The 13,033-nt window shown below is 41.6% G+C and overlaps 2 protein-coding genes across 2 annotated transcripts; both read right to left on the bottom strand.

Moving 5' to 3' along the window:
- Positions 1–9,696: 9,696 nt before the first annotated feature.
- Positions 9,697–10,743, bottom strand: LOC141714320 (uncharacterized). The gene has a single exon (XM_074517845.1). The coding sequence runs from the start codon at positions 10,741–10,743 to the stop codon at positions 9,697–9,699; it is 1,047 nt and encodes a 348-aa protein (XP_074373946.1).
- A 1,449-nt stretch (positions 10,744–12,192) lies between these two features.
- On the bottom strand, positions 12,193–12,783 carry LOC141714321 (uncharacterized). Its single transcript, XM_074517846.1, has one exon. It carries the CDS (start codon positions 12,781–12,783, stop codon positions 12,193–12,195), a length of 591 nt encoding a protein of 196 aa, XP_074373947.1.
- Between the last annotated feature and the right edge of the window lie 250 nt (positions 12,784–13,033).

Consider the following 13,033-nt stretch of genomic DNA (forward strand, 5'->3'; position numbering starts at 1 on the left):
TTACTGATAGGCTTGCTCACAACCGACGGATGAGGATTTTCATCATTCGATGGATAACCCTTTTTGTTATCCGACGGATGATCCTCATCATCTGTCGAGTCTACATCTGTTAGCACTCCATCTACCAAATTTGGTTCTAGTTTCTCTTTGTTCTTTTTCCAGGCTGCATCACAGAAAGACTCAATTCCTTGAACTTTGGTGATTTGAGCATTGGCATCCCTGGATGTTTTCCATGCCTTAATCACCGCTTGTTCACGCTCGAGCTGCTTCTTTAAGATTTCTTCAAGGACTCAGTTAATTCCTCCTTGGCAATCTTACACTCAATTCTTAACTTTTCAAAATAACTTAGAGTCAAGCACATTATTTCTCTCACTCAAAAATAAATTGTTTTCTTTGATTTTAGCATTTTCTTTAGTAGGAGACTTAACTGTAACACGCAAATGATATAACTCTATGACATGTCATTTATGGCATCATTACACTCAGTTTTAGATAAATGTGCAAGGTTTGTAGTAATTACCTGATTACTTGAAGAACTTGTTTTCGTCTCATCAGACTTGGCCATTAGGACTAGATTAACATAGCTGACATCTTCATCTTCATCCAGACCATCTGCTGCCCAGTCATTTTCTTGTGTTATGAAATCTCTTTCCTTTTGTTTGAGCGGTTCAAAGTATTTTTGCTTATAATCCACAGGCTCAAACTTTTTCTTACTGGAATCTAACTTTGTACACTCACTGGAAAAATACACTGCCAAGCCACATTTGAAACATTTGAATTTTGATTTATCCACCATGTTTTTATTTGGCTTGGCTGCTCCAAAGTTCTTCTTGAACTTGAGCTTGGCAAATCTCCTGGAAAGAAATTATAGATGTTCATCAATGTCCTCCATGTCATCTTGGCTCAAAGAATCTTCATTTTTAGCTGCAAGCCCTTTGCCCTTGCTTTCACAGACCCTTGAAGTTGACTCAACAGCTTCCATCTTCACTTCCTTCTCTTTTTTCAACTCAGCAACTAGTGCAATGGATCCTCCTTTCTTCTTTCCTCTCTCCATCCTCTCATCTTGCTCTATTTCAAGCTCATAAGTTTTCAGGATGCCATACAGTCTCTCCAAAGTAAACTCTTTATAATCTTGTGAGTTTCTTAATGAGACTGTCACTGGTTTCCATTCCTTTGGAAGAGATCTAAGGAATTTCAGATTGGAGTCTTTTGTCTGATAGACCCTTCCATGCAACTTTAGAGCATTTAGTAGTTTTTGAAACCTACTAAAAATGTCAGTGAGAGACTCACTTTCTTTATTATGAAAATGCTCATATTGCTGAATCAGGAGTTGCATCTTGTTTTCTCTAACTTGTTCAGTGCCATCACAGATGATCTGTATTGTATCCCAAACATCCTTGGCAGTTTTGCAGTTGATAATGTTGTCAAACATATCTCTATCAACTCCATTAAACAGGATATTCATGACCTTTTTATCCTTCCTGACTTGTTCAAAGTCAGGATCAGACCATTCATGCCTTGGCTTGGGGACTGATGGCTCGTTTCCTGTTGCAGCTCTCATTGGAACATGAGGGCCTCTTTCTATGCAGTCAACATAGGCCTCATCTTGAGAAAGCAAATGAAGATGCATCTTTACCTTCCAGTGATGGTAATTATCTTTATCCAGAAAAAGGATCTTGACTCCAACATCCTTCTTGTTCATCTTGCTTTATTGTTTTGATCTTTAAACTCTTTGTAAGTTAAGAGCTTGCTCTTATACCAATTGTTAGTCCCTTAACAATATGACAAGAATTACAGAAGGGGGGTTGAATGGAATTCTTGAAACTTTTTCTCTAAATAAAAATGTTCTAACTCGAATCTATATATAAGTGTGAATTGATTAGCACAATGCGGAATAGTTACTTAAATGAATCAAAACACAAGTAATTAAAAACAATAGTCTTTAAAAACTTTCTGGTGGATTTGAATGATTCCACCAGAGATATATATTATATATCGAGAGAACTCTGTGTGCAAATGCTCACAGCAGCTTACAAATATTGAACAACTAAGAGTACAGAGAAATGCTAAGGATTCTGCTTACAAATGTTTCTCTGCTTGTGTCTTAGATTCAATAGTTCCTTAGTTGCTACTTCTTGGTTTATATATATTACCAAGATTACAAAATAATGAGACAGGATAATAAAACAAAAACTATCTAGTCTATTACAATGCTATTTCGTTACTTTATTCCAGCATCTTTGAATATCTTCATAATAGCATGGAAATGGCAATGCTTCTTTGTTCTCGAAAACCCAGTTGAATAGGCAACCACATTCCCTTTGCATCCACTCGACGCATGTGACTGTGTTGTCACTGTCAACAGATATTTGAATTCTTTATCCATCGTGTTCATGATCATCCGTCGAGATATTGATCATCCGTCGGGTTGTTGATCATCCGTCGAATTCATTGTTTGTTCATCCGTCGGGTAGCAATCAGGCACTTGACTTCATTTCACTTATGCAGAATTACAAGACATCATCTATGTACAATTAATCAACCTATTCTGCATATCTAACTAAAGTCATCATGACTTAAGTACTACTACAGATTCTAAATAATGTGTATGCAAAAATGTGCTACAGACTTATTGTTACATAAGCTACTCACTCGATGGATAATAAGTCATCATCCGTCGGGACTACATTGAGTCATCCGTCGGGACTATAAACCTTATCCGTCGAGTGCTACATAATTTCACTAAGTAAAATCTACCAAGGTGTTTTGTTCATAAAATCATCAAGTACACAATATATACATAACAACATCTCCATGGCCAAGGATAACCCTCCGCTACCAGCTGTTTCTCTAGTCCGTGGACGCAGGTATAGCCATGGTTCACCCCAAATGTTGGACGCATCCTTGTCCCCTGATAAGGAGCCCCTACCAGATTGCAGGACAAGTGATCCCAAGCTTTTGGGTGCAAAGTATAGGATACTCCAAAGTCTCCCAATGAGGACACCCATTGACTACAGAGACAGAGCTCCCAAAGCACACACCAGATTTCACCTCACATCCCCAATGAGGACACCCATTGACTACAGGAGGAGGTCTTCTATCATCAGGCATACCCCTGGAGGTCTCTAACCACGGACACCGCCTTTCCTGTAGATGTGCTTCAGGAAGGAGTTCTTCAATAGAGTACCTGCATCAAATAGGTTAGTAATAATAATCTCCATCTTCCATGAATATTCCAAAAAACATGGCCAAGTAATCATGTTGAAGTCTTCCCAAAGTTTCTCTACTTATACATAGGGTGCGCCCTAAGGCTCACTATGGGAAAGAGTTCAATCAAGGAATTCCTCACCCTTTCTTCAGTAATTGGGTGCGCCTCCTCACTATGTTCGAGGGCGCGCCTCCCATGCATGGACAACTGCAACTCTCCATCAACCATTCTCACCATGAGGCGCGTCCTGCTTATACATAGGGCGCACCCTCATTCCTTTTATGGAAAGATAATCTTATCTGTTCCTCAATATTAGGCGTTCCTTCTTCAATTTTGCCTATTTTATCAATCTGAAACCTGAATATTGTTTATACCAATTTTTAGGCATAACAACTACCCCCCAAATTCCACATGTCATTGAAAATGGGATTGGAATTTCTCTTCATCTTTACTAAAATATGTATAAACAAACTTTCCAGTACTACCTACTGGGCGTGCCCTAAACAGGGCTTGAACTGTTTAAAGTTCTTAGTTTTGTGCATTCTGAATTTTAAGTTGTTGTGCCAATCATAGGAGGTGCGCCTTCAAGAGGGCGCGTCCTAAAATTTGAAATGATTCGAAACGGTTTCCCTTATTCTTCGGGAATCGTGATTGACGTGACTGATTTGACAGTTGTCCCTTTTTACCTATAAATACAGGTCATCATCAGTCATTTTCTTTTTACTTTTACTCTCTCCTCTCCAAAAGCTTCAACTCCGGCGGTGCCATTTTGCTCAGAATCGGCCTTCTCTGTTGTCATTCTCCAAATCCTTTACGGCCAACTTCTTCTTCAATCTAAAAGGTATGTAAAACTTCTCACATTTCTGAATTCCGTCAAATAAATCACACGGTATGCCACATTATCTCTTCAACTTCCTTAACTGTTCTTGATGATGTGCATAAAATGATATATATATCTGTGTATGTATGTGTGTAATTTCGAATTTTTGCTGTTTTAGATCCAAAATCATTGGGGTCCAACCTTTAATTTCATGTTTTTAGGAATCTCAACCGTTTACCCCTAAAGTCAAAAGCATATATCGCATGACAAGGCGCGCCTTTACATTCAGACAAGGCGCGTCCTCCTTTTTATTATCACCAGCGTCATTGTCATCTAATCTCCCAATAGCTTAATATTCACACTCTATAGAAGTCTTTATAAATTCTATAATTGATAGTACACGCCTTCTTAGTATATGACTCGTCTTAGAAGGAAGCTAACATAGGTCATAGGAAATACCATTCTTTTAAGCCCACCACTACTTTTCTGTTTCCTTCATACTTTCTTATCTCATTCTCTCGAATTGGGCGCGCACTAAACATTTCTTTGGTTTTCTTGACAGCTGGAAGACGAGGGCGCGTCCTCTCCTTTTCACCCATTCAAGAATTTCCTTATCAGTTTGGGAATCTATCCGCCTCCAAACACCTAGTTCGACCCTCAGCCTCCAAACGCCCACCATATCCCTGAGTTTCTGAACCGGGTGGCGCGCCTTGTTCAAGATTCTAAAAAAGGTACCTTGATGGCAGGTTCTTCAAACAGTTCTTCCATGGAAAACATTCCTTTGTCTCGTAGACATGGGAAGCAAAAACTAATCCAAAAGGAGAGATCCTCAGCCCCTATTAGTACATAATTAGATGATGATGATTGGTTCGAGAGCTTGAACGCTGACATATATAGAGGTGCTGAAATGGGTATCAATGTAGATGCAGGGCCATCCAAAGTCTCCTATAGGGCTGTTTCTCCAAGCCTATCTCCACAACAATCACAGGACGCGCCTACTTCTCCCATTCTTGAGGGTGCGCCTGAAGGGAACATGTCGCCCCTTCGCGATGAATTGAACTTTTTTAATGAGGACTCTTTTCAGTTTTCCACCTCTCCTGAACCTTCTCCAATCCCCTTCCAGCACTGAGAAGTTTCTGACAGTGAATTGGACTTTGACTGGAATGAATTCGAGCCATGCAGTGAAGCTGTGAAGAAACGTTTTAGGGTAGAGCATGGGAAGCTTTTCTGTGTGGGCCTGTCCTCAACTTGTTCCGATGAGCAGCTAGAATGGCTTATGGAATTTTATGACATGGAAGGCATATGGGCGCGCCCTTTGAGCATGATGCGCCCCCATATTTTCAACTATGGAAGAAACTTCAGGATCCCTAGAATGGTGACTAGCCCTAAGTTGATTTCTTTGGGTATAGGCGCGCCCTTACATCCCTATCTTAGGGAAGTGATAGAATTTTATGATGTGGCTCCACTCCAACTTTCTCCCAACAGCTACAAATTTATTCTGGCCCTGTTCATTCTCTATGCGGATCTGGGCTTTCCTCAGCCTTCAATGGTCGAAGTCAGCTATTTTTTTAACTTAAAAAAATCTGACCACGGATACTACTACTTGGTTGCAGACAAGCAACATAATAAGAAAGTTTTCTCCTCTGGCCATGAAAAAGGCTGGAAGCAACATTCTCTTCCTTCACTGGAAGGGGTAGATCCTTTATTGATCATACACTATCTTCGTGTACAAATTCCTATACCCAGTATAGCCCTAATAATTGTCCCTGGAGACTAAAAACTAAACCAAAGCATAGTTCAGTGTACACAAGATGACTATGATGACCTCAAGTCTAAGGATACTTGTACAACTATCACTATGTGAACAACTGCTGACACGTGAGTGAACTCCAACAGTTGTTCAGCTGTGCGAGTCATGTTCAGTGAACTTATTCTATAATAAGCACCTACATACTAGCTATAGTGTCACCACACAAATATCTATGAGAACAGACATCCTTCATAATGAAGCAAGCATAGTATGTACCGATCTTTGCGGATTATTAATTACCAATTAGTAATCCTTTGACCAGGAACTATTTAAGTTTAGAGTTATCATCTTTTAGGTCTCACTATTATGATCTCATCATAATCCATAAAAAGCTTTACTCTAAACTATGGTATATCTTATTTAAATACTTAAATAGATAGAGCCCGTAATAAAAACAAAACAAGTCTTTTATTAATATTAATGAAATCAAAACAGATTACATAAAAAGTTATTCCTAAATCCTCATACATGATTGGACTTAGAACATATCTCTTTCACCTGTTTATCATGTCATTGACCTAGATAGCGAAGAAGAAGCTGAGGAAGAAGAAGATGAGGCAGAAGACAGCTCTTTTCAAGGCCAAGCCCCTTCAGGTTCAACCATTTCAAAGTCTAAAGGCGCGCCTTCCATAATTGGCGCATCCTAGCTTTCTGATAAACCTTCCTGTTAGCTTTTGTATTGGCATACTAGATTATTGATTGGAATTCCTGTTAATTTTGTTTGACAAACTTTCTCTTACTTAGGGCGCGCCTTCTTACTCGAGGCTTAGCACTTTATACATCTTTATCATTGCTATCTTTATCAATTGCCTATATTTACTGCTTTGTTCAGCACGCCTGATTGTCAAGTTTAACTAATATGTTCTATGTTTTATGCAGAAATGGCTCCTCCAAGGATTCCCAAGTCATTCGAGGTGCGCCCTGGTGGCAAACCTAAGCCCAAACCAAAGAGAGGTGCTCCTACAACACAGACATCAATCCCTACTCCTACTATTGTTCCCCAAACTACTCCTGTCCCGAAAAGGCCCATAATTAATCTAACGGAGAAACAAAGCATGCCTAAAAGGCCCAGAACAGAGGGCGCGCCTTCAGGCTCATCCGCTGCTTTGAATTCCCTTGCCCCCATGGGTTCCCTTCATGTTTCAGACGAAGAAGTCGAACAGTGGCAAGCCATGGACTTGGAAGAGGCCACCCGTGCTTGCATCAAGGCATCCTATCAGCTGTTCATCCACTCCACCCGAGTAGTGGACAAGCTTCTTGAAGGGAAGGCGCGCCTTGAGAGGCTGCAGGGTGACAATAACATCTTGAAGAACACCCTTAAGGATAAAGATTTTCTTCATGCCAAAGATATCAAAGACAAAGACTCTGAGATCTCCTTCCTCAAGGATGAGGTGGCTAATCTTACTTCCCAGCTAAAAATTGCAAATAAAAAGGTTACTTCTCTCCACATTGCGCTTTGAGGAGCCAATTTGAGGATTGAGTATCTTGAGGAGCAGCAGAAAATGGGGTGGCCTAATGAGAAGAGGTAAATTACTGATGAAGCATTTGCCAACGATTTCCACTTTTACAGGATTGGTTTTGTGGCCAATGACCCCGATTATACTTTTGAGAAATTTGGGGAAGAAACTGTTGCTGAGATGGTGGAGTTCAAGAGGGAGCATGCTGCAGAGATCAAGGCGAGGAGAGTAGAGCTTGGGTTAGAGGAAGAAGATGAAGGTGTGCCAAGAGAGGAAGCCTCCAAGGATGCACCTGAAGCTAATCGTACTATTCCTCTTCAATCCATTCCCCCCACAGATGAATCTCAGGGCGCACCCTGATTTATTTTCATGTTAAACTTCATCCGTACTTAAGCTTCAAATACTTTTGAGGAGCCAGCCCTCTTTTGATGTTGTGCAAAGTTGTATGACTTATATCTTGCTACTCTTTAATTTTTTGCATTATGACACATTGTATGGGTTTACATGATTCCGTCTTTTCTTTAGTGTGCATAAAAATTTGTTAAGGTACATCAACCATATAGGGCGCGCCCTTAACTTTATATATTCTCTTTTAAACCATCGCACACATGCATCGTGCAGAAATATGAGGTATGTCCTTCCATAGTAGCGCACCTTCATCATATTTAGAGCATAAGTCAAAATGTTATGGGCGCGCCCTTTATCATTTAGAGGACATTATTTACTATGTTCATGGGTACTTATCTTTTGCAAAATTTTAAAATTGTTCCTATATCATCAGGATCTATAAAATTCTTTTAACGAGGCATTTTGAAATCAGGGCGCGCCCTGTCTCTTTTTCACCTGTAAATGCCAAGTACTCCTTTCTTATCAGTGATTCTTTTGCAATAATTTATTTAAGTACCAAACCAATGTCGCGCACTTTTATAGATGCGTACCGTGGTATCCTAATTATCAATTGGGCGCGCCTTATCATAAGGCGTGTCTCAAACTCTTTCTTAATAAAAAAATTTACATGCCAAAAAAATAAAGCAATTTGGAGCAACATCTTTCTTTTATTGATAATGCGCTCTAGTGTACAAATTACACCACTACCATGGCTACTATGCTCTGTGGGGAAATTATTTGAAAATTTTCTTCATTCTGCTAGTTCCAAGGTTCGTAGTCATATATACTACCCCCATAGGCTAGGAGGAATTTATTTGCTACTAGTCTATTACATAAAAATTGATCATGGAAGTGAGGGGGATAAGGCCATACCCTACTGATAATACTTCCGTAAATGCTCCGCATTCCAAGCTCGAGGAATAAGTTTTCCATCCAGATCTTCTAGGCGATAGGTTCTCTTCTAGAGTATAGCTTTGACCTTGTACGGTCCCTCCCAATTAGCTCCAAGCACCCCGTGCTGAGCTATCTTGGTGTTAGGCATAACCTTTCGCAACACAAGATCCCCAACCTTGAACGACACAGATTTTACCTTTTTTATTAAAATATCTTGCGATTCTCTACTGATATGCAGCAAGATTTAATTGAGAGTTTGTTCGAGCTTCGTCCAACAAATCCAAGTGGAGCCTCTGGTTAACTTCTGCATCTTCTTCAACAAATACGTCTCTCCGGAGGGATCTGACTCCTACCTCCACGAAAACCATGGCCTCATACCCATAAGTCAGCAGAAATGGGATTTCTCCCGTAGTCGATCTAGGAGTTGTGTTGTAAGACCAGAGGACCATGGGCATCTCCTCTGGCCAGTCTCCTTTCTTTTCTTCCAGCTTTGCCTTCAAAGTGTGTTTTATGATTTTGTTTATAGCTTATGTCTGACCATTGCTTTGCAGGTGATAAACTGCGGCAAAATCCTTTCTGATGTTCAAGTCTTCACAAAGCTTCCTTAGCTCTTTCTGATCGTGGCCAGTGGCATAGCTTCTGCCCATTTGTTAAAGTAATCTATACCCACCACGGCGTATTTTTCACCCCCCCCCCTTGCTTTGGGCAACTCTCTAATGAGATCAATTCCCCACATGGAAAAAGGCCAGGGACTTGCTAATAAGGTAATGGAAGATGTTGGGGCATTGGAATAGTTGGCGAATCGTTGGCAACGATCGCAAGCCCAGACAAACTTGAAGTCATAGTCTTTCATAGTTGGCCAGTAATATCCTTATCTGAGGATTTTCAATGCCAACGAACCACCCCCCGAGTGATTGCCACAAATCCCTTCATGTACCTCTCTGAGAATATAATTTCCCTCTTCCATATCCACACAGCGTAACAATGGCTGGTTAAATCCTCTTCTGTATAACACCCCATCGTATTTGACATACTTCGCAGCTTGATATCGAAGATGCCGAGCCTGTAACTTGTCCTCTGGAAAAGCTCCTGTTCGAATATAGTTATGAATGGGGGTCATTCACCCCTCTAGCTGGTTTTCCTGTGTCTGGAATACTTCTACCTCTGGAACACTTGGTATCTCTTGGACTCCCAAAGGAATTTGTCCAAGCTGGATGCTATCCATTTGCGACCCCATCTTTGCCAGAGCATCTGCCTTACTATTTTCCTCCCTTGGAACACCCTCTAGTCTGGTATTTCCAAACTTCTCTAATAGACGCTGCACATATCTCATGTATAACTCTATTCGGGGTCCCCGGGCTTGGAAACCTCTGTTGACTTGATTCACAACTAACTCAGAGTCACTTCGAGCTATTAAATATACCACCCCCACTTCCAATTCTATTTTCAGACCATTGATCAGAGCTTCATACTCAACATCATTACTGGTGACATAAAACTTGAAATGGATGACATTCATCAAATGATGCCCTTCCGGGGTGACTGAAACAATCCCGGTGCCTACTCCACTATTATTCACGGCCCCATCGATATGTAAGATCCACCAAGGGTGTGGGAGTTTCTCCCTTTTATCAACAGAAAAATTATCTTGCACGGAAGGTTCTGCCATTACTATGGCCTTGTCGCCTATCTCAGAATCAAACTCAAGTATGAAATCAGCCGACGCCTGTCCTTTAAGTGTCATGTGAGGAAAATACTCCAAATCGAATTGTCCGAGCTCTATTGCCCACTTCAACATCCTTCCCGATGATTCAGGTTTGTGCAGAATATGCCGGAATGGATAAGCGGTGCGGACCTCTATTCGGTGAGCCTGGAAATAGGGTCTTATCTTTCGTGCCGCAAGGACAAGGGCGTACATCAATTTCTCCATACTGGTATTTCTGGTTTTCACATCCAACAACCTTTTGCTCACATAGTACACAGGCCATTGGTGGCTTGCTTCCTCCTTTACCAACACCGCGCTGACAGAATACTCAGATACTACCAAGTAAAGAATCAATGTCTCTCTGTCATCCGGCTTGGCCAACATTGGAGGATTCCCCAACTGTCCTTTGATTTTCAGAAAAGCCTCTTCACAATCTGGGGTCCACACAAAATCCTTCCCCATTCACTTGATTGCCCTAAAGAATTCTTTGCACCTATCCGATGACTTCGAGACAAATCGATTTAGGGCTGCAGTCCTTCCTTTCAGGCTTTGCACTTGCTTGACGCTGGTGGGAGATTTTATGTCTAACAGAGCTTTGAATTTTTCCGGGTTGGCCTCAATTCCTCAATGGTTAACCATAAATCCCAAGAATTTCCCCGATTCGACACTGAATACGCACTTCTGAGGGTTTATCTTCATTTTATACTTTCTTAGAATATGGAACATCTCAGCTAAGTCGGCGATGTGATCTTCCGCCTTCTTAGACTTTACGAGCATATCATCCACGTACCTCCATCGTTTTTCCAATCTGCCTCTTGAACATTTTGTTTACCAATCTTTGATAAGTGGCACCGACGTTGATCAAACCAAATGGCATTCCAATATAGCAATAGAGTCCCCTATCAGTAATAAAAGATGTGTGCTCCTGGTCAGGCCCATACATGGGAATTTAATTATATCCGGAGTACGCATCCATGAAACTAAGCAAGGCATGCCCGGCCGTGGCGTCGAACAGCTGGTCAATTCTTGGTAAAGGAAAGCTATCCTTCAGGCACGCTTTATTCAGATTGGTTTAATCCACACATATTCTCCATTTGCCGTTGGGTTTTTTCACTAACACTGGATTGGCCAACCACTCTGGGTAAAAGGACTCCCGAATTAGTCCAACATCCAAGAGCTTATCCACTTCTTCCGCTAAGGCTATAGCCTTCTCTCCACTTACGGCCCTGCGCTTTTGTCGAACCCCTTTATGCTTGGTATCTATATTCAAACGGTGGCACATCATCTCTGGGTCGATTCCCACCATGTTAGAATGGTTCCATGTAAATACATCAAGGTTTGCCAGGAGAAATATCGAAAGACCCTCTTTCAATCTTGGTAACAACTAAGATCCAATTCTTAAAACCTTACTTGGATCTTTTTCGTGGATAGGGATTTCAATTATATCTTCTGCTGGCCCCAACTTCTCTGTTGGCATTGGTATCCGTGGATCTAGGTCGGGCGAATCATGATTTTCATTGTTTTGTAGAGAAGGCGCATCCCCTTTAGGAGGAGCGTCGACTTCTTTAGAAGGCGCGCCCTGCATCGCAGGGGCATCAACTTCCTTTATATTTTTCAAAACTTCAATGTTACGCTCATCTTGTCCGAGACTTTGTAAGACGTCAAATCTTCCTTCTAGCCGCTCCCCATTGAAATCTGCTTGGACTATGGCATTTGAGGACTCCTCTTCTTCCAACATTTTAATTCTGATTGTCTCTTCCAAGAACAACATTGCTGGAGGCAGTTCAGAGGGGCACTCATCTTCTTGCTCAACATAATAATGAACTCGGATTTCCTCGATCGGTTGTTCGATGCTCTTTTCTCGATCCCCATCTGATGTATCTTCGGCGTGGTAGTCCTTTCTAAAGCCTCTCATAGCTTGCTGTAGCACTCCCGAGAGTCATACTGAGAGCCTTTTATATTCCCCACGCCATTTGGTGTTGGAAACTTGATGGTAAGGTGATGGATTGAAGTAATAACCCTCATCTCCCGAAGAAAAGGCCGTCCCAACAGCACGTTGTGGGACGACTCCTGATTCAGGATCTTGAACTCGAACATCTTTGTTACGGACAACGGGCTTTCCCCCAAATTACATGGAAACTGAATTGATCCCATAACTCTAACTCCCGCGCCAGAGAAGCCATAGACCCATGAATCTTCCCTTGACATATCCCGATCAGGTAGCCCCATCTTCTTAAAGGTGTTGTAGTAGAGGTTGTTTTCCGAGCTTCCATTATCCACGAAGGCCCTATGGATGTTTTTGGTTCCAATCTGGATGGAAATAACCAGCGCATCATTGTGGGGGTGATGTACCCATCGGGCATCTGCTTCTCTGAAGGTAATATCCATGGACTCGCCCTTAAATATTTTGGGCAGTCGAGTTTCCACCCAATGAATGTCCGTGAGAGGTCTAAACCGGGATTCCCTAGCATATCTTGCCAAGGCCCATTTGCTGCATTCCATCCTGGGATCTCCCCCGTAGATTGTTCGGATGCTGCCGTCCCTGACAAATTTATTTTCCTCCAGAGTTTCATTGTTCGACCCCCGCGGGGCTCGCCTTTCTTCTTCCTTTGCTCTATCATCCTTGTGTTTCCTTACTTCCTTCACTACCTATTCACCGAGGTATCCTTCTTTGATAAGTGCTTCGATCTCATCTTTGAGTTGGCGACATTCATGTGTGTTGTGCCTAGATGACTCGTGGCATTCACAATAC

This window comes from Apium graveolens, chromosome 3, assembly GCF_009905375.1.
Source record: "Apium graveolens cultivar Ventura chromosome 3, ASM990537v1, whole genome shotgun sequence".
Classification (NCBI taxonomy): domain Eukaryota; kingdom Viridiplantae; phylum Streptophyta; class Magnoliopsida; order Apiales; family Apiaceae; genus Apium; species Apium graveolens.